Source organism: Gambusia affinis, linkage group LG08 (genome assembly GCF_019740435.1).
Source record: "Gambusia affinis linkage group LG08, SWU_Gaff_1.0, whole genome shotgun sequence".
In the NCBI taxonomy this organism is placed as follows: domain Eukaryota; kingdom Metazoa; phylum Chordata; class Actinopteri; order Cyprinodontiformes; family Poeciliidae; genus Gambusia; species Gambusia affinis.
Window position 1 is genome coordinate 6,838,614 of NC_057875.1, and position 26,256 is coordinate 6,864,869.

The window sequence follows — 26,256 nt, forward strand, 5'->3', positions numbered from 1 at the left end:
ATAAAATTAAATCACTTCTTTATGCCTGTACAGTTTCCCCAGGCGCTTTCCTGTGATCTGTTTAGCCCATTTTCCTTCCCTCCTTTCCTGACTGTTCAACACAATTTAAGATTTATGAAACCTTTATTCTGTTGGTGAAAACACTGAGGATATGTTTCATATGTAAGTGAAAAGAAGTGGTTGATCCACCATTTCTGCAAACAACAATCAGAGATGTACTCTCTGTGACTTTTTGCTGGGTAAAAACAACAAAACATTCAATTTAACTTTGGATTCTTCACATGGTACGCTCGTCAATTTATTTACACATTAAATTCATTCACAAGTTGACAAAGTTTAATTTTTTGCTGAATTGTACTATTTTCGAAATGAAAGATTGATTTTAGAAGTTACCTTCATTCATCCATCCATTTTCTAACACCCAAAAAGAGTGTCAGGAGGGTTGCTGGTGTCAATCTCCAGCTAACGTTCCAGGCGAGAGGTGGGTTCACCCTGGACAGGTCGCCAGTCTGTCGCAGGGCAACACAGAAAACAGACAGGACACACAACCATTCACACACACACTCACACCTAGGGACAATTTAAAGAAACCAATTAACCTGACAGTCATGTTTTTGGACTGTGGGAGGAAACCGGAGAACCCGGAGAGAACCCACGCATGCACAGGGAGAACATGCAAACTCCATGCAGAAAAACCCCGGGCCGGGAATCGAACCCACAACCTTCTTGCAAAGCAGCAAGAAGATTGTGCAAAATGGTGTTTCACTGGCTCTGCCTGTGAAGCATCCTCAGAAAAATGAGTATTTCTAAGAAGAACCACATGGAGACCATTACATGTGTTTTTTTCTGGGGAAAAAGGGTTGAAACCAGATCAAAATTATTAACTGCAATTATTGATTCATGTAATTTAACTGATATTACACATAGTTTATAATATAGATCAAGCTAATTGATTATTATTATCTATTGCACTATTGTCCATAAATCTATAACTAGGTGATTCCTCACAATTTGCCTGGGCTGGAGTTCTCCCCTTGTCTTTGACCTGTTGACCTCTGATGCCAACCCAATCAGCTCTGCCAGCATTTTGAGGTGTAAACTCCCCCCACCCCCAACTCCCCTTCAAAGTGTGAACAAACACTGAATAGTTTTGTGTTTTTTTAATCTGGCCATCTGTTCTGGGGGTCTGTAGCTGTGGTTTCCAAACAGAGTGGGTTCCCCATTGGAGAGTTTGAAGTTCTTCGTGAATCAGTTGAAAAATCTGTACAATAATTGTTGAAATCATATTATCTTGTGACTGCAACAGGAGAAAAAGCCATTTACGTAAACAGGTAACGTAATAGTTCTGCTTATTTTGTCATTTATTTTTATTTTTTTTCCCCCCAGGGAGTCTTTTGTGGGCTCTAGTGTCCCTTATTTGAAAGTAGACTGACAGGAAGTGGGGAAGACATGCGGCCAGCATTGGCCGGGTCCGGGAATCGAACCCGTGACTGCCGTGTCAGGACTGAAGGCCTCCAAGGGTGGGTCGCGCTATCCCCAACGCCACCACAGCACGCCCCTTATTTTGTCATAATATCAAGACCAAAAAAGTCAAGAATTTGTTTGAGCAATAAATGACAACGCCATCTGAGCTCAGAGATTTATTTTTGTTGTCTCATATAATTGGATACAGGACACTCATAAAAAATACAGTAAACAAGTTTATTTTTGCCTGAAGAATGATCAGAAACATATCCTGACTCAAATACAATGACAGAAAACTTGGAAAAAAAATTAGGTAGAAAAGTAAAACCATAGAAAAAAAAAAATGGATGAGATGTTTTAAGGCATAGTGGTCAACAGAGCCCATGGCGTAGATAAGGCAAACTGGAAGAGCGAGGCGGACTTACACACGATTACATCTCAGACAGACCTACAGATTCAATAACTTTACAACTGATTTAAGTACTTCAATAAACAAAAATGTTCTGCAGGATTTTATTCAGGCAACAACAAATGATGTGAAATGTCCTTCATATAGGTTCTAAACAAAATCTGCATCCTTAAATAAAAAAAAAAAACATATATATAAATATCAAAGTTCTGAAAGGTAGATTACTGCTTCTTGAAACACTGATCACAAAGTCTTAGTGTTGTGATAATGATAGGTTATACATGTTTATGTATTGGTAGTTGCATTACTTCAAGTGCTTTGTGCAAAATAAAAGGAAAATGTGTCTTTTATTCAGAGAAAAGCTGAAACCCAGGGATGGACGCAGGCGCTGGCTGACGGGCTTTGTGTAACGAAGCAAACACAGGCTTCAATTCAGTGGTGTGTGGTAAACACACACACAAAAAAACATTTTTTTAAATTTAAAAAGAGAGCGCTCTTATTCTTTCATCGCTGTGTACACATTCAGCGCTAAACAGCTGTTGCTATCACAGCTCAAAAACTGGCCTCTACAGGATCAAATCTGTCCTTAGTCACAGTCAAAACAGCAGCACTGATTTCCCTTCAGGACAAAAAGCTGCTTCACATCTCAGGTTTTGGCCTGGGGAAAATAATGAGGTGAAATTAAGAGTAACAATCGATATTAGCCTGATGAATTTTACATAATTTGCTAAAATTATCAGCGCAGTGACCTTAACAATGATGAACTGATCAAAGAACCGCAGAAATCCTCAGCGAAAAAAAACAAAAAACATATTAAGGCAATTCTTTGGTGGCACTTTAAATAGCCTTACATTAAAACAACAGTGAGCTGTCTCTTAAAGACACAGTGCGGCTTATTGTTTGAATACAGTAAAGTTTGGATATCTTAACTTCACAAGAAGACATAAACGAGAGCGATGTCTAAATTCAAGCGTGTCAAATCGCCAGCATGCACAGAGTTTTGGTCTTTAAAGCCGGTGAATCCACAGTCAGCAGGTGAGTACAGACTGACCAGTCGCTGCCTGCGCTAGAGGACCTCTGACAACACCTCGTGTTTGGGTAAAGTCGGGTAGATCATCGGCGTACAGGTGCACTCCTTGTCGCCTTGTTGGCGTTGCTGTATCAGCTTATCAACTTCATATTTGTGAAGATACTCCTGGACAAGGAAGCGCTCCCTCTTTACCCGAGCCTTCACGTCAGAGGGAACGTCCGGAATCAGCCAGGCCACAAAATATTTAACCATGAAAACAACATGCTGTGAAAGAAGAAGAAACATATTAAAACTACTTAGACGTACTTTAGACACATGCACAGAACTATTCACATTTTCTAGATGCAGCTTGAAAGAAGGAACATTTCTGAAGAAAAAAAAATTTGATTGCATAGTTTGCAGACTTTGACTTTCATTTTAAAGGTTAAAGTCTAAATGCCTAACCAGAATAATGCACAAAAGCCACTAAATTGAACAATAAAGAACATAAGATATGGTTCCTACATAATTCTAGATTACAAAGGTTTTTATAGACAGTGTTCAGATTTCTCGACTAATGTTCAGTTTATTCATCTATGTATAGATATTTACTGTAACTGGAAAGAAAATGTTTGAATGGTTGCTACTTTAAAACGTCTCAAACTGAACGGTGGAGAAAGTGAGGCTTGTTTTCTTTACCTCCATAATAATGATGAAAGCTAGTTTGGCAGCTAAAATATGCCAAAACTGCATCGTGTGGAAGTACTGCTTCTCGTGCCCGGGGGGGTAGCGATAATCACGATACCTGCAAAGAAAAACATATGAAAGTCAAACATTAGAACTTCATCCTGATTAACTTTAATGCTTTGATTGAGATTCAAAAACAAGATTGAAACTACGCTGGTTAGTAGCATCGTTAGCACCCAATACGACACTGACTGAAAATACAATTTTATTGTTAAATTAGATGCACACATAACATTATCTTTAAGTAAAACATGTTAGGATTAATTAAAGGTGTAATAAAGTTCTGCTTACAAAAATTTACATTGATCATCAGTATATGCTAAATTTGATAAAGTTGGGATCCCACAGCACAATGATACACCCCCCATGTTTTATAGTAGAGAATGTGTGTGGTGTTATTTTTCTGTCACATGTAGCCTTGTATTCAGACTCATCCAATAGATTAGAATATTATAGAAAACTTTGTTTTTTTTCCAATCAGTTAACCAAGTGAAACATATTGCGTAAATTTATTACACACAAATGTTTTAAAGCCTTATTTGATAATTACTGCATGACCGACTGTCTTCCAGCTGGCAGTTATTAAAGCCCAGCTGATTCAATGAGCAGCATCTAATTTCTTAAAGAACTTAAAGACATTGTAGTCGTGGAAAAGTCTGTTCCAGATTGGTCAAATCATTGGCATTAAGCACAGAAAACATTTAAGGAGATTGAAAAACAATTACTGACATTGGGTTGACAACTGTCCATTACAGACAACATAAAGCACCGTGGACAATAAATATATGTATAAAATAAAGCAAATTAAGTAGCCATTTTGGCTTAAGAAAGGGATCTTATTTACTGTAGATCTAAAACTTAAAAATGCACATTTGCTGCATTTGCTAAAACAAAGGCATCTAGTTTAAAATTACTTTAGGGTCAGTAGAACAAATTTATTCTTTCAAAACACTTAATAAAAGCAATGGAATAAAAGTTGATTTGGCTGCAACAAAGTTGGCTTTTCAGTAAAAGTATCAGGATGCACACAATTGTATTTATTTGGTTGTAAAAAGATGAATATTATGCGTTTTAATTTACATTTTCCATTGTAAGAAATGGACGTCAATAATAGTTTCACCCTGAATTTTGCATCATTGTTGAACTGCAGCCGGAGGCCACAAAAAAAGCATTAGTGGGCCACACACTTTGAACACCCCTGACTTAAAGGATTGCTAAAGAATGCCAATGCCAGATTGTTCGATCCTGCCAGAGTAACACCGAAGGACCGAACATGCTCTGTTCTCTCTCTGGAGCTTCTATTTGCTTCTTACCTGCAGGTTGTGATGTTGAGCCACATCGGGTTCTCAGCCTCTTCAGGCCTGCTGGAGCCTTCAAACTCAGAAACGTTAAACACGGACAGGCTGTTGTTTATGTAACCTTTCATATTCATCTGTCCCTGTGGCTGGTAGGCGTACATGTACACCAGCCGAGGCATCATGTCAGAGGTGAAGGCCACGATGAATGCCTGGAAGCGGGAAAACATTTTGCATTAGTTGGTTTAGTGAAAAATCAACCCAGCGGGTCTGACAGCAGATTCTGCTACGCGCTCACATTTGTAACGACAGACAGTACGGCCATCCCGTTGAGAATTTCCTCCCAGGCTCCGATGCTGTGGGCTTTGGCTGCCACAGGACGTCTGAACTGAGTGGTGAGCTTCCAGGCGTCCACTCGGATTTCAATTATGTTGTTGAAAAGAGCCAAGAGCGGCGCCAAGGGGAAGGAAGCCACGAAGAGTGTGATGAAACCGAACTGGATCACTGTGAGAGAGAGGAGAGACAGAACAATGAAACAGCACCATCTAGAGGATCCATGTATTTAAATGTGACCCATAATGCTTCTGTGAAAATTTATGGAAAGGTTAGGATAGATCTATGGGCTTTATGAGATGCGTTCATCACATTTTTGCACAAAATCATTCTTAGTGTTTGTTTATTTTGAGCTCCTTTCAGAATTAGCTGTTTTAGGGCCTTTTGTCACTTTAAATCTATACAAGTTGCTGCTGGCTACCCCCCTCAAACTCAATTATACAACTGTATATCTTTGAAAGGCATTAGTAATGCCTCTTGCACAACCAATGAGGATGCAGCAAGTGGTTTCTAAGTGGTAAGTCAAAAAACCCCCCCCAAAAAACAGTTGTCTTTTCCAGCAGCCATTGTACAGCTCACACAGCGGTAGTACCAGCTCACCAAACCTCATGGAGCCTAGCTTGGGTTGCTAGGTAACAGCACAGTGCTTGTTGATTGTGACTTAAAAATCGGGAGGGTTTTCCATACAGCTCATTTTCCAGACATCAAAAAGCATTAACTTTTTGCCAAACAACAGCTGGGCGTTTTTTTTAAGCGCTTGACTTATTTTTAGAAGCAGTTGAGACCCAAACGGAAGAATAAAAATGTTCAAAATGTGGATTTACCATAATACATCCCCCTTAAAATCTTTTTCTTTTAAACCAAGGGTATAAGTAGAGACTATCACTACCAGAAAGATAAGCATTTTTTTTCTTTTTTATAAATCTACGGCAACGTTGTCTTGTTGTGTCCCAAACTGTGGATCTCTGTGTGTTGGATGGATTCCTACCCATTTCCAGGTACTCATAGAAGAGCCCCAGCTGACCAAAGCTCTGCAGGTCATGATCCTGCTCCCAGCGACTGTACAGGCTCTCTGGATGGCTCCGCGCCTTCCTGCTGCCCCACCAGTTCATCACCCAGCTAAAAACGAACACAAGAGGGCGGCAGAGAGCCTTCAGAAAACCTCTGACAAGATTACGGGAGACACACTTAAACTGAGAAACAATAATACACATTACGACTGAAACAATCAATCAGAATTAGGGGTGATAATCAATTATTTAAATAATGGTTAACTAATTCAGTAGTTAGTTAATTGTTAGCTGGAGCATACAGACTCAAAATAAGGCTATTTGATGAAAGAATGACACCCTCACAGCAGTAACAAAGCCAAAAAATCCTAAAAAAATATATATACATTTTGCATATAAAATATAAAAAAAAACTGTCCTTTATCAGAAAATATGTTCTACCCAGAAATCCTTTGCAACCCTATAAGAAAACGTTTAACCAATAATGCAGGAATTTTGTTATTATTATTATTGTATTAAATTGTTTGGTTATGCTACAAGTTTGTCTTTTAAAGACTGTTAAATCACATTGTATTTACTCAATATGAGCAGCTACAGCATAATGTTTCTGTACTTACGGCAGCAGAGCTTCCTGAATGTTGCCCCACACCTGTTTCCCAGTCATCACTATTACCAGCTGTGTCGTTAACTCAATCAGACAGCCGCCAGGGTCGCACTGCAAACACACACAGATTAACAAAGAGAAAATATGGGAGGAAAACAGACTTTAATAAAGATACAGACTGAAGGTAAATCAAGTGTAAACATTACCTCTTCGTTTCTCAGCTGGCTCCCAAACATGTAAGCGTATTTTCCAGGGTAGCCCACAAACTTCCCCTTAAAAAACGCCACATAGAAACATGAGGAGTAGTAGTTGACAAACTGGAAGAGGAACATCTTCACCGTCAACTTGTTCTCATACTCCAGGTGGGTCTTTGGGATTTCTGGATGGAAAGCAAAATATAGGATTTACAGAGATTTTCATGCCATGAAAGTTGAGTAAGTTATGGAGCTCTGGCCCTCACCCATGTCAGTAATCCAAACAGCCACTTTCTCATACATGAGATTGAGGATCATGATGATGACAAAGTTGATGCAAGAGGCTGTGACGGAGGTGGCCAGCTGGGGCGTGATGTAGGGGCCGACCACCTCCAGGTGATTGGCGGGGCTGTCCTTCATGATGCTAGCGAAGGCCGCGTACACCGCCAGGCGGTACGCTATGACCCCAATGATGCAGGCAATGATCAATGAGATCTTCAGGACAGAAAACACAGCGACAAAATGAAAGACCAAACTGAACAGAAACAGTGGAAACATCACAATGTGACACTAAAGTGCAAACACAAACTTATGCAAGGAGGAGTGTTAGATTTAATCAACAACACAGATGTTAGGAAGGAGAAGAATACAGTATAAAAGACACACGTTTACAAACAATTGTGACGTTGACATTTCTTGTCTTTATTATCCTATGTTGACAATCAGCATGGCTAGCATTACCTAAACCGAATTGGTGTGTTTATTCCCCACAGGAGGTGGATTTTCACCCATTAGATCTCCAAAAAGTTACCGACTACTCCAGAGCTTGTTTCATAACAGAGGTAGAAATCGTAAGATGTTTGCTGTACAGTGAGCCCTCGCTGTAACGCGGTTCACCTTTCACTGCCTCGCCGATTGTTTTGTGCAGTTTCTTTCCCACAGTGCATTGTGTTCTGCGTCAGTGACGTGCGGTGAGGTTCATAGCTGGTGAGGCACTGACGTCATCAGAATCAGATTTGTAAATAGATGCATAGATTGACAGCAGTTTACAGGTCATGTTTCACTTCTGCATCCTTACACATACAAACTGTAGCTCACAAAACACACATATTATCTCCTGCTTCGATTGAAAGTCCACTTGAGAAAACTTTTTTAGTGTTGTAATGTAGTCATCCATGTCGAAAGTCGGGATAAGCGAGAGGAAAAAAATCACTATCTCTATTATAATCTATCGCTGCACTTGACTTGCTTCCCGAATCGTTTAGCCTAGCTCGCTGTCACTTACTCGGCAGTTGAGGAGTGAACAAGACGAACGTCTGGGATCTTGAGCGCCCCCTGCCATGAGGCAAGAGAACTGCCTGCCTCACCTCGAACCTGTTCTCTGCCGTTTATAATCGCTCATTACACGAAACACGTTACACAAACACAGTTGGTGACAAAAAGCACTGTACATTATATAGATAAGCTAAATTATTGGAAATAAGTTCACATATTAAATTTGTTTAAACCATTTTATTGACGCCGTACAGCAACATGCTCTCTCCGCTTAGCAGCCAGCGCAGAGCCAGGGGTTGCGCAATCCAAGGTGAGGCAGAGCTCGCTGCTGCCTCACCGGCATCGCTTCCAAGCATTTGAATGGGAAAATAAGAAAATTCAGCGATTTTGAACAAATAAAAATCGAAATTGGTGAAGCTACATGAAAAATAAATATTTTTTAGTACAAACCACCGGATGAATATAACAATTTAGATTACTTTATGATTATATATTTTCTTTCTTTCCATGATGGCTGGTGAGGCACTGCCTCACCTGCCTCCCCTGACCGCACGTCACTGTTCTGCGTCCTGATTGGCTAAACAGTCTCCACGCTTCTTCTCTATTTAACGTAATGTGCCAATAACATTATGGTATTTAAATATACGTAATGAAGCTTGGTAAATTTTGGCTAATATTTTTGCCCAGAATAAAAAAGAACGAGAACAACTACCGATAACCATCTTCTTCTCTCGAAAAAACACACCTGCACCACAGGCTTCAGAAGAAAAAGACACTAGAGAGCAAAGTGAGGCAGCAGCGGCACAGTCAGAGGAACAGTGAAATACGCGAGTCAATTTGTCCTACTGCACTTTGTATTGATGATTAAAATAATTATTTGTAATCACACGCACACACACACATTCAGATTTCCTGAATGTGTGTGTTCAGGAAATTGGTTATGCTAAAAGTTTGTCTTTTAACCCTCCTGTTGTCCGAAAATAACATTTTGTGGATCTTTGGGGAGTTTTAACACAATGCTGGGTCATTTTGACCCGAGGACAACAGGAGGGTTAAAGACTGTTAAATCATATTGTAATTACTCAATATGAGCAGCTACAGCATAATGTTTCTGTACCTACGGCAGCAAAGCTCCTGAATGTTGCCCCACACCTGTTTCCCAGTCATCACTATTACCAGCTGTGTCGTTAACTCAATCAGACAGCCGCCAGGGTCGCAGTTATTTGTAACAAAGCGTTCTATTTGTTAAAAAAATGCTTGGTCCTGAAAACAGGTTTTGTTCTTTGGTTTCAATGTAGAGTATTTAATTATGCTGTATAATAATTGTAAAAAATAAAGGTAACTACTTCACGGATTTTGCCTATCGGGTTCTTTTTGGAACGCAACCCCCACGAAAAATGAGGGTTCCTGTATACATTCAGCTTTGATGATGCGCTCACTGATCAGAAAAATAAAGTTGCTAACAGGCATAAACTGTAAAGAATATCATCACTTTGTTTTGTCAGGATAGGTATGCTTTGCAAAAAGGAGCTTCTGGGATATTTCCCTTGTTGCCTCATTAAAGTTATTTCATAAGAAAAGCTATGTCCGGCACTAAAGTAAAGGTATGAAGAATAGAGTACCTCCTCTAGCTTAAGAGATCCAAGTGAGTCTATTTGTTTAGTCACACCAGTTTAGAAACATGAGGAAATAAGAGTCAAACATTTTGAATCGGCATGATTGAAACTATTCAGTTTAAACTGTCACAACCATAAAAATACCAAAATGTTGTTCAGTTTCTTTTAGAAAAGCATTACCAGACGTTTGACAAAGTGTATTTCAAAGCTTCCTTTTTGTTTTATACATAGCCGTCCTGGAGAAACAGCATGAAGTGAAAGACAGCTGAGACAGATAAGAGGAGGAAGACGGCAGATGGAAACGGTGTTTTAAATCTGATCGGAAGATGAAATGCTCACCCACAACAGGACGGTAGCTCCAGACAGACATGAGCGTGCACACTTGCTTGTTATGGGTAAGTAAGGCTCCATTTCCTAAATCAGAAGCAAGCAAAGCATTGGGGTCAGGCATGTTGGTTAAATCCTGAAAAGAAAACTCTGAAAGGCCGAGCTCCTTAAGCTGTTACAGGTTCACATCTGAGGCAGAGACGTGTCACTCAATCAGAACTATTTTTTGTGTATTTATCTTTTTCAAAAAGTTTCGTTTGAGTATTTGTGTTCAAGAAACTCGTTAAGCTAGACTCTGGAAATGGAATAAGGAAACTCAGGCCTTGGAGTCTTTCCAGGAAAAGTTGTCATTTCTCAACGCTACACCGCACCACCTCCTCTTCCTCACCAAACAGGAAGTCCTAAGCGATGCGACACCCTTACCCAAAGGATCACAGAAGCCCAGCACAGACAAAACCTTCCTGCTAGATATGTAGCAGTTTTGTCAAGAACCCCCTCTTGTTCCTGAAGATGCAGTAATGAAAGATGGCAATCTTATCTCTTTGATTTATTTTGTGCTATAGTATTACATACTTTACATTCAGGGTGCATGCACAGTTTTGTGAACATTTTAGACTGCAAAACACTTTCTGGTCTAATAAAATAGGAAACATGTCTTGTTATAAGTGTAATAATCTGCCCTGTGGAACTAGGGCTTTTTATAAAAAAAAAAAAAAAAATCTATATTAATGAATTGTTCACTTAAGAAAGGTTTCTAGATCTTGCTGTAAGTTAGTTGTGTCTTATTTCAAGATATTTGCACTAGAAAGTAAACTAAAATTACTTCCAGACTCAAACCTTTGGCCTCTTTAAGCCCAGTTTTGATGAATAAAGAAATGAAATGATAGACAGATTAATGAATTTTTTTCTTTATTTTTTATATGCATCTATACACATTGACTGTTTTGTATATGGATGATTGAATGATGCTTTGTTGCCAATGGTTTAATGTTTGAAAGAAGGGATAGACTATATGAAGCTTTTTCTTCCTCTTTTCTTACCCCTTTTCATTAAAAATTTAGTTTATATCAACATGTGACAAGTTCTTTTCTTAAACTGTAAATTAATGATATAAATAAATAGTATGATGGTTTGATGTATGAATAGATTATTATACTGGGAATTTTTCCACATTTTAACCAGATCTCAAGATATTTAAATCAGATTTCAAACTTTTTTTGTGAATGCTGAAAACACCACATGAACACCAGGAAGTACAGCAGGTCATGTGACCACATCAAACCAATCAATTAAGCTTGACTTTAACAAAATGATGACTTTGTTACTGGTAGGTGCAGTAGATCAGTGTTTCATTAGTGCTCAAACACCTTAGTGATGGGGTTCTCCTTGGTCTTTGTACATCTGGCTTCATATTCTGGCCGGAGCTGCAGCTGCTGCTGCTCCTCCTCAAAGTCCACCAGATCCCACTCATACTCCAGACGGGCCTGGCGCCTTTTCCAGAACTCCAGGAACAGTGTCACTGCAGGGGCAAACGGTGCATCACAACCATGGAAATCAGGTCAGAATCATTTCTCTGAAATGTCTTATTCTCTATATGAAAAAGAGAGAAGCTAACAATAGCTTAGCTTTTTTTAAAAGGAACATATTTATACTAGTAAACAGAAAGTAGCTAGACAATCCACTAGGTGGCACACTGCGTTTAAAATTAGAATATGCTGAGCACAGATTTGTCTACATACCCCAAATTCCCATGAAAATGGCAAAAAACACAGTCGCCACATTGTCAAACAGGTGTGATTGCTGCAAGAAAAACAAGTTTATAATATAATTAATAAACAACAAACTGATTTGTTTTGTGATTAGCAATAATTATTCTTTAAATCCCACGTATTGCGGGTAGCAGATGAGTCACGATGGGTCAACAATTCTCACCCACGAGGAGTTGCATGTCGTGTTGAGTTTCCAGTAACTACACTTCTTGTCACAAAGGGGACACATGACAATTTTCCCTCCAATTTCATCACTGCAGATTTCTTTACTATTAAGGAAAACATGAGAAATTGTCCAAATGAATACAGTAACATCTGAACCACCTGGAACCGGGACGATGTTCTCTGTGGGGCTTACCTCCACTCGTTGTCACCGTAGGTGAGGAACCCGTAAGTGAAACAAATTGTTCCAACGACTGCAGCAAACAGCAGCATCTCAGTGTAGAAACCAAGCCAAGCGAAATAAATGCCAATCTTCTCGCCATAATAATTTCTTTAACAGAAAACAAAAGGAGTATCAGTTATGCTTTCATTTCCGACACCTGCTTGGCAGCTGACCTCCCTTTAAGGGTTTTACCTGACGCGGTTAATGGGTTGCTCCTTGAAAAAGCAGAAGAATCTGGCCCAGTATTTGTAGAGGTCATATCTTTCACTTTCACAGTTGACATCTTTGGATTTTATCCAGTATCTGGACTGCAGGCATAAAGAAAACAGTTTATCATTTAGTCTTTTTATTAAAGTGATTGCAGAAAGAGTTCATTTCGAAATCTAAGTATGTCTTTTTTTAATTATTTTTTTTTACTGTAAGAAAGTACGTCTGGTTAAAAAACTCACATCATGAAGAGGGAAGGCAGAAGTGTAGGAACCGTTGTTCAACAACCGCTTGATTCCCTTTTTGTCTCCACATTGTTCATTGACATACAAACAGCGGGACAGGATATAGTAGACCTGGAGGGATGGGAAAAATATGACTGCTGTATTAGGCAAAATAAAAACTTGTTTTTCATCAAACAAATTGCAACAACAAAAACCTTCAAAATGTTGCTGGACTGTAGCTGATAAAGTTTTAAGTGAGACTGAAGGTCACAAACAAGATAAGGCTGGCGATGCTTACTATCCTGTTGCGAGTGGAGGGAGGGAAGAACGTGTCTTTGTTCTTGATATGGAAGAGGTCAGACTTGCTCTTGCTAAAAGGAGTGGTGAAATAGTCTGGCTCGGGATTCATGATGTTCTTGGGCAGTCGGAAAGGAGTGGAGAGCCAGTTCATGGGCATCTCCCGATCGTCCGGCATGTCGCTAAGTTTGAATGGAACCTTGATCTTCAGCACATCTGCATAGGTGGCCAGCACCTCCCACGGTGCGTGGATCTTCACAAAGTACGTCTTACCATCCTCAGACTCCTGATCATGAAAATACAAAAACACAGATAATAAGTGCACACTTATTGGAGATCCTGTTAAACCTATAAAATAACTTTAAATGGATTCATCTGCATTTAAAGATGACTGACAGACTCTGTCAGCGCTCCGAAGTTAGTGATAATGATAATGTTCTTTTCCAAAAACATCATGAAGAAACAGCATTCAGTGTTTATGCACCACAAATCTGGAACAAACTTCCAGAAAACTGCAAAAATGCTGAAACACCAATTTCCTCTAAATCATGGAATCATAGAGTTGCCTGTGATTCCTAATAACTGGAACACAGATCAAAATATCTGCTTCATGATTTGATGATGGGATTTAACCACATTCAGTCTTAAGAGGTTCTGTTAATTATGATGATTTCCTGTTTACAGCTTATATAAACCTGACAACTTCAAATTAGAGTATTACGTCAGACCAATAAACATTTTAGCAAAGAAATGTTAAAGTCTGCTTAGGAGGTTAAGTTTTATTCTGTATGAAATCATGTAGTTATGCAATAACATGAAAGAGAAACATCAACAGTGCCCCAGTTACAGATAATTCTGTCCTATATTGTCCACATGAAGGGCATCTCACCGACTTATCTTCTGTTTCCAACTCCAGGCCGGCTTCTCTGAGGTTGGCTTCGTAAATTCTCCTTCTCTCCTTGAGCAGATGAAACACAAAACACAAATAGGAATCCGAATGTTATGAAAAGCTCAGGCAAAAAATAACAAAAATCTTAAATATCATGTAAACATGACAAAAAGGCCAGTCTGAAATTAGATACTTTCAATTTAAAATCTGCTCAAAAACTCAACAATGCAAAACTATTTAATTTAATTTATGTGAAATATGCATATCTGGCAGCACACGTGAAAGAACAAGATGACCATGGAGTCCAAGGATACATAACAGGTAAAAAAAACAGAAGTGTTTTATGAACAAAAACTGTTCCTCTAGTAGAGTTAAAAGTAAGTCATGGCAGCAGAAACGGGATTTAAAAGTAAGTGAAAGCTGCCATGTAGCCTTTTGTTTTTGAGAACACATCGGCCTGAAAAGGAAATAAAACTTTCTTGTTAGGGACGAGATTTAGTGCCGTATTATACAACAATTCTGGCTAATCCACAGGAAGTGGCCTCTTGTTGGCCCTTCCTCACACTGTGGAAAAACCGATCCAGTTCCTGTCACAGCGAGGAATCACACTGTTGACTCACTGACTGAGAGTGTGGGCAAAGTGTGAGCTGGTGACACAGTGCTATGAAGGCTAACGGCTCCCTAGGAAACAGACAGACACTGTCAGCGCTCCGGAGTGATAGTGATAAAACTACTGCACAGTCTGGGGGCCGTGTGGTCACAATGGCCGTAAAAACACTCCAAAATGATCTTACAACTGCCACAGCAAGATGACAAAACCAGTTAACAGCTCTGTGGTATTTAGGCTCGGTCGCTGGCACACAACTTCAAGGATATCCTGCACAAAGTGATTCTTCCCAAGACCAGGAAATAACATCATCTTTTATTTTTTGTGAAAAGCTTATCCTTTGTTCTGTGTGCTGTGTGAAGAAACACAATGATGCAGATAATTTAGCTTTAACTTAGTTCTTACCTGTTTTTTTTCACAGTCTTTATCGTCAACGTATGATAGGACGAAATCTATTCTCCTCATCCCATCTCGGAAGAACACAGAGTCTTTGCTGAGCTTCTGTTTTCCAATCTACAACGAGATAACACAGAAATGCAGACACTTAACAACAGAACCTAGATAGAGTTGCAGTCTCAGGCCTTTGGATGAATGCACCATGGAAGATAAATAATAAATTCAATTTCACAGCAAACGCAAACGGCATGCCGACGGAGGGATTCTAAAATGGATACTTCCTGCTTTGCTTGCTTTAATTAAATTTTCTTTGCAGAAATTGATAAGAAAATTCTTTGGAGGAAATCAGGAAAGCCAGGGGGAACAGTCAGTTTACTCTTTTGTTTTTAAATGCTAGCTTTGATATCAACTCATATTGTTAATGTTAAACAGTGAGGCTAACAGGCTGGGGAACAAAAAATATTGACTGAACCGTAACGCTGTAAGGGAGGACAGGTCTTACTGTCTGTGCTTTTTCAGCTGTCCAGAAAGCTAAAAATAACTGCACACATCGTTTCTTCCTCAACTCCACTGCTGCAGCTACCTACACGAGTGCATGCAGTACACAGAACCCATCTGGCACAACCACAGCTACCACAACCCACTCAGTCCTGGCTTTCTCTACTCTAATCCTGATGTGAGTTTATTCAGTCTACTGGGCTGATGCTGAAGGAAAGAAGGGAGGAAAAAGGAGAAAGCTTTACCTCCATGGCCTTCTTCTTTCCTGATTGTAAAGCATCAGTGAGAAAAAAAGAAAAAAGAAATACGTAACAGGATGCCTGCCTCACAGAGAAAAACTGCCTCTCCCCAGGGAAAAGAGCCCGGCCCTGAAAGCACTGCCTGTCTCTGTCTGGCTGCACTGATCTCCGTCCTGATCAGAGCCGACCAGCCCACCAGTCGTCTTCCCGGGACAAACCCTCACTGGCCCGGTCATCCAGAAACGGCTGAGCGAAGAGAGCAGGAGGTGGGGTAGGGAGAGATGTCGAAGTGCAGCTGCCAGCTAGCTAATCAAATGAGAGCTCTGCATCGGGAAAGGGACAAGTGGAGGGTAGGGGGACGTAGTACTGGACTATGAATGGGATCTATGCTCCAGACATTAACTTTTATATTGTTGTTTGTTTTCTTTGGCCTGTGCAGTGGCCTCACTTCATAACATACAGCTAAAAAAACATATAACCTTGTTATTCACCTTCAAACCAAACTTTTCCGGTTTGATGCTAGTTACTTGGCCCAATATGTTTTTTAAAATTATTTCCTTTAAATTTAGAAGGGTGATTGCATTCTAGCTTCTCACAATAGTTTACTGGAATTATGGTCTAGTCCCATAATTCCCTGGGAAAACTGGGTCAGATTTGCAGGGCTCTGTACAGATAAAGACCTTTTCATTTCTTCCCTTGGGTTTTCTATGAAATTAATACCAGTGCTCTGTGATAGATCCAAATATATTGACTTGAAGCCACTTTGTAATGAGTTTGGTGGTATGCTGAGAGTCTTTATAAACAACCGTTGGTGTCCAAGCTTTAACTTCCTGATTGACATCTTGAAGCGATGGTTAAACATTTTCTCATGTTGCCTTTTATTTTGTGATGTGCACCCTTCAGCAGCAAACACCCCCAACAACATAATGCTGCCAACCTCATTTCAAAGTTCAGATTGTGTTTTCAAGCTTCGTAGCGTTCCTCTCTTTCCTCCAACTGTATATATGGAGTTTACAGCAAGCTAGAGCTGGGAGATATGGACAAAAACATGAATAATGACCCCATATTAGCTGGTTTACATGTAGAAGAGTACAGAAACAGGTGGGAACGGGGAAGCGCTGCAAGAATTGGTGCGACAACCAAATGTTCGGTTGGACTTTTGGAACCAGCCCACGTCTCGCTAGCAAACACCCAAGGCTTCAACCTTTGTAGAGCTTTCCAGTTCAAAATTACATATACATTACAACCACATGTCATTTCCTCCTGGAGCATATCGGACCAGGCTGACCATGGCAGCAGGGTGGGGGCTTTCTTTAACTGGAAATATACTGTAGAAACTCTTTAATTTGCTATAATTACACACCAGTCATATGAAATCAGGACATCTGCTGGGGGCCACCTTCTCTCAGCAAAACTTAACCAGATTGCTATACATTTACTCACCACTCCCAAACGACAGGACGCCATGAAGTGCACTTTTATACTCTTAAATATTTAATATTAGCATAAAGAAATGCTAGTTTATAATCAATAATATAACAAGAACTGTATTTATTACTGTATGTATTTATCAATTACTTTAAGTTTCTGATATGCAAGTAAACATAGTTATGTAAGGTTTTTTACTATATTCAGTCCTAAAATGTGGTCTAAACATAGAAAACACCCACAAAATATGACAGACTAGATACAAATTTGTAGATAAAAGATGACGAGATACAGAATCTTATTTAAAACACAGCATAGATTAAAAGCTTAGATAAATAGTTGTCTTGGGTTGACGGGAGCCTAGAAAAGCCTTTATGTTAAAAAAAGACACTGTTCATTAAGATGCGAACATGCTTCTTAAACAAAACCACATTTAAGCTACTTAAAATAAGCCAGCAGAGCAGTATATGTTTAGCTACATTTTCCTCCTGTCATGAGGACAGGGTAGGGCCTAGATAATTCCATGTACTGTACAATGCACTCACACACACACCGACATGCACACACATGTAATGATCTACATGTTTATCTACAAAACTGTGCCTTTTAATTAAGCTTCAACACTATCAGGGTGTTGCTTTCTCCGCAGTGAAGCAAAAACTATTACAGGTGAGAAAAAAAATAAATAAAAAAAATTCAAAAGCAATTTTCCATTCTCACTGAGCTGATGGTACCATTAGTGCATGTTTTCATTGCTCTCAGAAACAAAATGCTTGCTACAAGCCAGGCTCTGCTCTCCACCAAGAAAAAAATGATTGACTTCCCTTGATGTCAGAGCAATATAATTTCCCTCTCTGGATCAATAAAGCATCCTTCCACCTAGCAGTATTTTTCGTGCAGCTAATGCCTGCAGCAAAAGACAGACCAGCAAACACGCAGGCAGAGTCTGTTTTACCATGCCATACCCTGGAACGATACTTCAGGAATAGCGCCCGTTTTCTCCGAAACTGTGGAGGAACCGAGCAGACAGTGAGAAGGCGCCTTGCATCATGAAGGGGGGGGGGGGGGGGGGGGGGAAACATCATCTTCAAACCACCACAGCTGTAGCAACAACTTTTACTGATGTGATTAACTGGTCAATAAATCCAACACATCAGAGCTGCAAAGCATTCAACTATCCTACAGATTAAGCAAAAAGCTCAGGGTTGATGTAAGAAGATGCAGAAAAACTCACTGAAAACTCGAATTTGCATGCCTGACTGGTGTCTTACCCCAGTGAAAGAATTGATTTGCTCTAAGCTGGGACTCCTGACCCGTGAATCGTCACTGCAGTCAGACGGAGCCAAGGAGGCCAGGCTGGTGTTGAGAGACTCGCACGTCTCTACACACACATCAGGCGTTAAAGGAAACTAGTGTATCACGCGAAAGAGGGAAGAAACAGGAGGATTACAGCTTCGTCCAATCTTGTTTTGGTAATGAGAATGAATTTATACAAAGCTGATGCTACAAAGTGTTACTTTAGTAAACAAAGTAGAACATTTTTGGTAGGCAGTGAGCACACAAAGTACTGAGAAGAAAGGAAGGAATGCTAAAACTGTTTACCATGAATTCTAACAGCCATCTCCAAAGATGAAAGAAGCAGGTGAAGATATCAAATGCACCAACTTTAAAACCATCAAGCAAAAGAATTTGCATCCTTTGAACTTACAGTTTTTGATATTACAACCACAAATGTTAGTAGATTCTTATCAAAAATCATTTTTTTCACTAATACCATCTTCTGGTTTCCATAGATCAAAGTGATGTCAGCACATGTAAGGCTGCCATCTTGTCTGATAGTTTTTGTTTTTTTCACAACTTCTATTTATTTGGACTTTGAATTCAGGTCTACTCTACCACAAAATATAAAGGTCAGGCTCAGTCTTTTATTTTTAGACAAAAATAAGGTCATAATGTTACAAACAGTTGAGGTAATGTAAGACTACATTCATATGATAGTAAAATTGTAATAAAGAGAAAAAAGTCTTGATATTAACAGAATACAGAAAACAATATTAGGAGAATGAAGTAGAAATTTTATGAGAAGTCCAACACAAAAAATAACAAAAAATTTAATATGCAAGCTGCTAATATTATGACTATATCCTTGTAATTGCTTCGTCGTACAGTTGGCAAAAGGGATGACTAATGAAAGCCCCTTTTTAAAAATATTTTCTGTCATTTGTAAAGAAAGTGAGAAAAATAAAAACATTAAATGTGAGATTTTACAAATAAGCCATAAATCCCCAAGCCCTTGGGTTTAAATATTTTTGTCAAAGGACTGTAAAAATCTTTGAGAAGTTTTTGTACACTTGCATAAAACTACATCAACTCAAACCCACTAAATTTAATATTATAAACTGACAGTGAAAAAATAAATCCCCCTAAAGGTTGTCAGCGAAAATGAATGAGTCATTCAGCTTAGCGGAGAGTTGATGTTTACCTCTGGCTGCCCCTCCTGGAGGGATCCTGTGCTGGACGAGGCATGTTGGTGATAGCCATTCCCATCATCTGCAAGACAAAATCAAACCACAACAATATGAGGCTGGGTTACCACAGTCAGCCGGTGACGGCAGGGTTTCAACCATGTGTGAACAGCTGCCTGAGGTGTAAAGGACAGCATGATAAACAGTCAGCATTGTGGTCTGTATTTGTATAGGATGTTGTGGCAGCGCTCTCTCAGGGAGCACAGGGCGGCTTAACTGGATCGCCCTGAAAGAAGAAGCATGCCGGCATGAATCAGTGACTACAGGAGTGACTTCAGGAAACAAGAATGAGACGTCTGGTAAATCCCCCTGAACACGGTTAAAAATAGGAACAGCTCATGTGATGAAACTGGGTAATTACTCCAACTGTGTTCCCCTTTTAGCCTCTCCTCCAAATGACAGTCCGACTACACAGGGCAGATTCTGCGAGTGGATTTACGTACACAAATGAAGGGGTAAACAGAAGAGCGACAAGACAGAAGCCAGTAAAAATAAGGCAGAAAGGTTTGAGCCTCTGTTTTACAGAAACAAAAATCCTAATTATTGGTTTCTGATGTTACATTTAGTCTTGACTCAACATATAAAAGTATCAAATTACAGTGGGGGAAAAAAAAAAAAAAAGGATTCAAAGCTTTTGTCTGTCATGTACAAAATTATGGTTAGCAGCACATGGCCTAGTTAATGTAAAACAAACTGCTTTTATTATAAAGCCTCAAATTACTGGTTGTTTAAGTCTTAACCCACTGCATGGGACTAGGACAAACGTAACATGAATGCAGTACAAATTTAAATAGGATTGTAAAGGCATATTCGGTATAACATTATGTAGCATTACACTAAGAGAAAAATAAAAACAGTTAATATTTTATTTTTTAAGTTGATCAAGGTTGAAAACTTAGAGATTGAAAAATGCAGAAACTGACATAATATTGGGTTTAAGATCCTAAAACGTGCCAGAGTGGGAGTAATGCAACACTGCCACTCCCTTGCATTTTGCTGAGCACTGCCAGTAAGCTGGCTCCAACACATACAGTGTCTATGGACCCAATTTAAAGTCTAAAAAAAAACCTGTGAAAATTAGAGGAGACGAATTATGGTGAGATTCTGAAAAGCTGCAAGCAGCAGCTAACCTGAACCCAATAATACAGGTTAGTTATAGTAGAGAGTTCACTACAACACTACATTTATCTAAGAATCAATAAACACATTTTAATCACAGACAAAGATAACATGAGTAAAAACAAACCAAAAAATTCAAATCATGATTCGAATCATTAAGGGACCCAATCCAACTTGTCCCTGTGCAAAATAAAAAATTAAAAATCCCTTCCTCAAATTAATTAACTGCAATTAATGACAATTGTTTGGAAAGCTTGATTTCATTAGCCACACCCAGCTTTTATCAATATAATAAGTTCAGAATCTGTAAATGACCTAAATGCAAACTGACTGACAAGATTAAAAAGATCTCAGAAAGCAACACATCACGCCCCGATTTAAACAGACTGAAAAACAGATGGACATTTTTAAAGGAACAGAACCTTGAAGGGCTTTTCAAAGCACTAAAGTCACCAAACAAGAAATAGAAACAATAATCACTCTGTGACCTTTAGCATTTTGGCCAATTCCACTCGTGCCTGTGTGAGGATCTGCTGCTGTGGGACTCGGTCCAACTGGGTAGATATTACACCAGCATGAAAAAGACAAGTTCGTAACGTTTTCGATCTATTAACCTGGCACTATTACGCTCCAAACACTCCTTTGCAACATGGACATTATACATCCTGATACTGAAAATATTTTGCAGCCTTAATGTACATCCATCAGCTTGTGATCTCAAGCTAAAACCCACCTGTAATAAAAAGAAAGGCGACAGTGTGAAGGAGGGATTTGGTTTCAGTTACGTAGGTTATGATTTCAGGAGACTCTCGTACCAGCCTACGTCTGCAGTCAGGAACAAAGCAACTTGGAAAGATTTTACAAACCTAAATGAACTGTCAAAAGCCAGAAACGGCAGCAGAAGTACAAATAAATGCATGTTAAGATTGTGCAAAAGAAGGTGTGGTGTTAGTAAAGTCCACATAGTTGTTTATTTGCACACCAGGGAATCTTACAGAGACCTAATCTACCTAGCATGAGGATTTAAACAACCCCTCACAATCCTAAACACAGTTTAAGATATATGCCATCGCTTCCCGTTTTTATCTTAAACAGACATCATCACATTGTTGACTAGAAAGCATTTCATTCACAGCGCAGGAGAACAACTCTCAAACAGCTGAGCATATTTTTTTCACAGTTGGATGCTGTGTGTGATGCGATATCAGCCAGTCAGCCATGCCAGCAGTCCTCCCCACCAGGAAACCTCCACAGTTAAAGCTTTGTTCAGAAGGAAGCAGCTGATCACTGTGGAAATACTTCAACACTGCTGCTGTCTCTCTGCTTTTAGCCAGAGAAAATCAGGAGAGCCACAATGGAGTGAATCAAATCACTTACAAGTCAGTCTGCAATTCAAATATAACAAAAAACAAAGCCGGCTGCCTTCAGCAAACAGCCTAGACACAAAAAAAAAGAGAGAGAGAGAAGTATTCTTTTCTTTACAAGAACTAATTCTGTAGTTTCAGTTTCGGTAGTTTCAACATTAGCGATGTTTGGGCTGGACAGATTTTACGAAGCATGAAGGATGTGGTTATCTGTCATGAACTGAAAGTTTCATGTCCTGTATGTCTACTTTATGAGGGCAGCAGGCACGTTTCTAAACACCTTGCTGGCATCAAGACAAGCACAGCTGCTCAGTATTGTGAATTACTAAACATAGGACGGTCATCTTAGTCCAAAACATGCACAATGTCTCCACAAACAGAGTACAGATGGATTATATTAATTAACACCGTGAGTATATTTCTGATTTAATTTCCTGGAGCTGGATGGTTAGTGTTTGGAAAATAGTTTTCACTGTTTTCTTAACATCGACCCATGGACACACTACAAGGTGAGAGGTTTATCTCCCAACTGTGAAGAAACAACACATTTTTAACATTTTTCACCACAATGTAATGCTGTGCAGCTCTAGATAAAACTCTAATTAGTCTATTAGTCAATACACTTACAGCTGCAAAGCCTTTTGGATTATTTTTTAAACCAGCTTTGCACACCTAGACACTGAAATATAAGCCAATTCTTTGCAACACAGCTTAAACTGAGACAGAACAAAGTTGTAAATATTACGTTTTTTTGCTCAGATGGTGTATTCAAGGCACCAGATTCCTTGCTAGAGAGTTCATGGAGTGACTCATCTTTTCATTCAGCACAACACATTGTTTTTAGCCATAAATGGCGAAAAAAAGAAAACCCAACACGACCAGCTTGTTTAAAAACTACATCCAGTTGGGAACAGAAAGGGATTTGGGGTTTTGCTCAGAGTGTACAAAGTGCCTGTCTGGAGGTGACTGTGTGTTTCCACCACACAGGCCAGCTAAAGCCTGGCTCCATATAAATCACTCACTGCTGCCTTCCAGAGAGGAAAGCAAAACCATGAGCTGGCCGAGGCATTCAAAGTGAGAGAACCAGGGTGGGGAAAGTTTTTAATTTTAGTTTTGATAATCTTACTTACAAATTTAGCAATAAACGTTGAAATGATAAAGACTCCTGTAAAATAGGATTCATTTTGTACTCATATATAAGATAAATATCGTACATTTTGTGTACAAGATTTTTTTTTAAAGTACAATAATAATACTACAACTTTAAATCTCTCTTATTTAATAATAATTTTATATCATAGAGACTTTTTCTTTGTCTAAAAGTAGTTCAGATCTAAAGAACTGACGCAGTTCAAGACGTTCAGTTGTTCCATTTTAAACATCATAAAGTATCCGATGTTTAAAAAGTGAGTCTGGTTGTGGCTCTTTTGTACTTACCGCTGAGAGATTCAGTCGGGCTCATCTCAATTAAACTGTCCCCTCCTCCTTTCCCCGTTATTCGGCGCATTTTGAGATTTTGTCGGAGTTATAGTGTCCCGCTCCGGTTGTTTCTGTGCTTCGGTCCGAGTTGCTGGCCGTCCCTTTCCCAGCTGCCCAAGTAGCTGACTCGACAGGGTGCAAATATCCTCCCTCACCCATTGAATGCTCACTGCTGCATCTCCCCGCCCGGCCCACCGGGAGCTCCGCAAGGGGGCGGACCCCACCCCACGGACCAATAGCCTCACATTCAGACGCTCTGAAAACACGTTGGCAGCACGTGCTTTGATTAAACTTAATCAATTGGATTTTAAAAAGAAGGAAATATTTGATAAATATTACTTTCTAGTTTATTAAAACATCTGCATCTCTGAATGTAGCGATATATAACGGAGTTTAAATAACATGCTTGGAGTTAGACCTCCAAAGGGTAGCTATCAAGAAGCTGTTCGCTTAAGTGTTTGGACAATTACTTAAGAAAATGCAGGCCGGCCTTAGGCATAAGCAAAGTACAGTGTCTTGGAAAAGTTTTGATGTACCTGCAATTATTTTTACACATTTTGTCATTTTACAACCACAAGGATGTCCAATCTGTGGTGCAAGGTCCATTTGGCGAACTCAGAATTATTTGGTAGAGAATGGCACAAATTGGTTGAAGGATGGATTCTGTTAAATATTTTAGAAATGATTTTTTTAATGATGCACAGGCATTCAAATGTGGTTTTAAAAAATCTTCTTAAATTGGAAAATATTGGGAACAGCAGCACAAAATATTTATGTTAAGTCTGCTATAGTTGTTCTCAACCTGCAGGGTAAGTTGGCACAAAGATCTGCCAACTTACCTTCAGACTCCAGTCCAGATGAAGACGTCTGTAATGTGACAAACATAGTTGATATAGATCTGGATACAGTTAGATAGTGTGTTAATGTTGGAAAATTAAACACTTTTCTTTTTAATCAGACAAATATTTAAGAGGCTTTTTGTGTTTTTGATCTACAATGCTATAAGCATCACTTTTCAACAAAATTCAGATAACTTGGTTTCTTTACAATATTGTATGTCCAATTCACAGACAATTTCACAACAAAAATTGACATTTTTAATTAAACTAACTTTATTTGTGTGGCCCATGTGTGCATTAAATGTTCTCAGAAATGTATCACATAATCAATAACAAGTATGATGTGTTAATATGTTCAGTTATTTACCAAAGGGCAGCTACTGTTAAACAAAATGTGTCCACATGCACCTTATGTTTGGACACAAATGTGAAGAGTTTTTCTGCTACTCCTTTTGGTTTGCAAGAACCAGATGCTTCATTTGTTTAATTTGTTTAACAAAAAATGTCCACGGGGGAATTTCCTAGAACTAAAGAGGGAACAAAATCAACTTGTGCCAAGCCAAATATTTTCATATCAACATTCTCACAAATGTTACCTACCATTGGGAGCATGCAACATCTGCTATAGAACAGTCAAGAAGAAATGTGTGCATGTGTGTAAGCTGGAAAAAAAAAAAGAGTATATAACGAGTAAGCCTTTATTTAGACACAAGTTTCATACAGGAGGCAGGATGCTTAGCTTAGTGGTTTGTTTAGAGCAGGACAATGTGTGGTGTCCCTTTTTAAGTAACCACGCTACTGAATGTTTGTTCCTCTCCGAGCTCTGAGCTCATTTTCAAGAAGATGAGCTTGCTCACAGTTCATCATTGCACCTCCCCACTCTGGTCAAATTTAGCAGCAGTGGACCCGCTCTGTCAGCCTTCAAGTGGTTTACACAGTCCTGTGCGGGTGTAATTATGTGATCCTCGTGTGTTGGGTGTGGCTGGCTGCAGAAATATAACCGGTTATTTATTCCACCGCCATGCGCTTTTTCACCAGCCTCATGTCGCTTCTCCTCTGTGGGATGTGGGTCTGGCTGGGTGAACACTGCCCTCCGAGGTTTCAGAAGCTAATGGTAAAATCATCTTTAATAACAGGGCACAGAGGACCACCCGTTCATGTTGCTTAGCTTTTTTTTCACACCCAAATGAGATGGTTGGGAAGCCAATGCAGGAACAGTGTGTGAAATGAAGACTGCATATTACAAATTTCATAATGTTTTAGCTAGATTTAATGCTTGTCTTCATACTTGAACTCATGAGACAGGCAATTGCAGCATTTAATTTCCTCAGACGCATGTTCTCAAACAGTTTGCTGTGTCGTCCTTTCATTGGGGTGATGGATCTGAGCAGACCTGGTACAGATTAAAAACAGAGCTGAGCAGAGAACCTTAAAAATAAACATTAGTATGAAATAAAAACGTGTCAGAGCAATAATTAACACTAGACAATGACCAAGATACAGAAAAATAGTTAACAAGGATCATACACAGACATTTTGATTTCTGACAAACACAACTCCACGACAACCTAAGGCATAAACATAAAAACATAAAAAGGAAATGGCTTAACAAAATAAAACAGGAAGCTTACCTAAAGCTGAAACAAAAAAAAAAGCTAAACTTACATACCCTGACATACTGTGCACTAAAAGTGATTACTTTTGATTA

General features: G+C 39.2%; 1 protein-coding gene across 1 annotated transcript; it reads right to left on the minus strand.

Annotated features, from left to right (window-relative positions):
• Positions 1-1,625: 1,625 nt before the first annotated feature.
• Positions 1,626-23,921, minus strand: ano5a (anoctamin 5a). The gene is made up of 20 exons (XM_044124402.1): positions 23,668-23,921; positions 19,705-19,772; positions 15,067-15,174; positions 14,055-14,123; positions 13,167-13,451; positions 12,887-13,000; positions 12,630-12,745; positions 12,411-12,545; positions 12,216-12,321; positions 12,023-12,083; positions 11,651-11,802; positions 10,296-10,370; positions 7,332-7,560; positions 7,078-7,250; positions 6,885-6,982; positions 6,246-6,376; positions 5,223-5,428; positions 4,943-5,136; positions 3,582-3,687; positions 1,626-3,167 (listed from the first exon to the last, which is right to left on the minus strand). Exons 1-20 carry the CDS (start codon positions 23,735-23,737, stop codon positions 2,940-2,942), a joined length of 2,724 nt encoding a protein of 907 aa, XP_043980337.1. The 5' UTR covers positions 23,738-23,921; the 3' UTR covers positions 1,626-2,939.
• Positions 23,922-26,256: the final 2,335 nt, after the last annotated feature.

Coding starts and splice junctions, on each gene's coding strand:
- ano5a (XM_044124402.1), bottom strand. CDS start 23,737: ATGCGCCGAATAACGGGGAAAGGAGGAGGGGACAGTTTAATTGAGATG. Junction 6,983..7,077: donor GCCAGCTGAGAAACGAAGAG/GTAATGTTTACA, acceptor GTGTGTTTGCAG/TGCGACCCTGGCGGCTGTCT. Junction 3,688..4,942: donor CTCAACATCACAACCTGCAG/GTAAGAAGCAAA, acceptor TTTTCTTTGCAG/GTATCGTGATTATCGCTACC.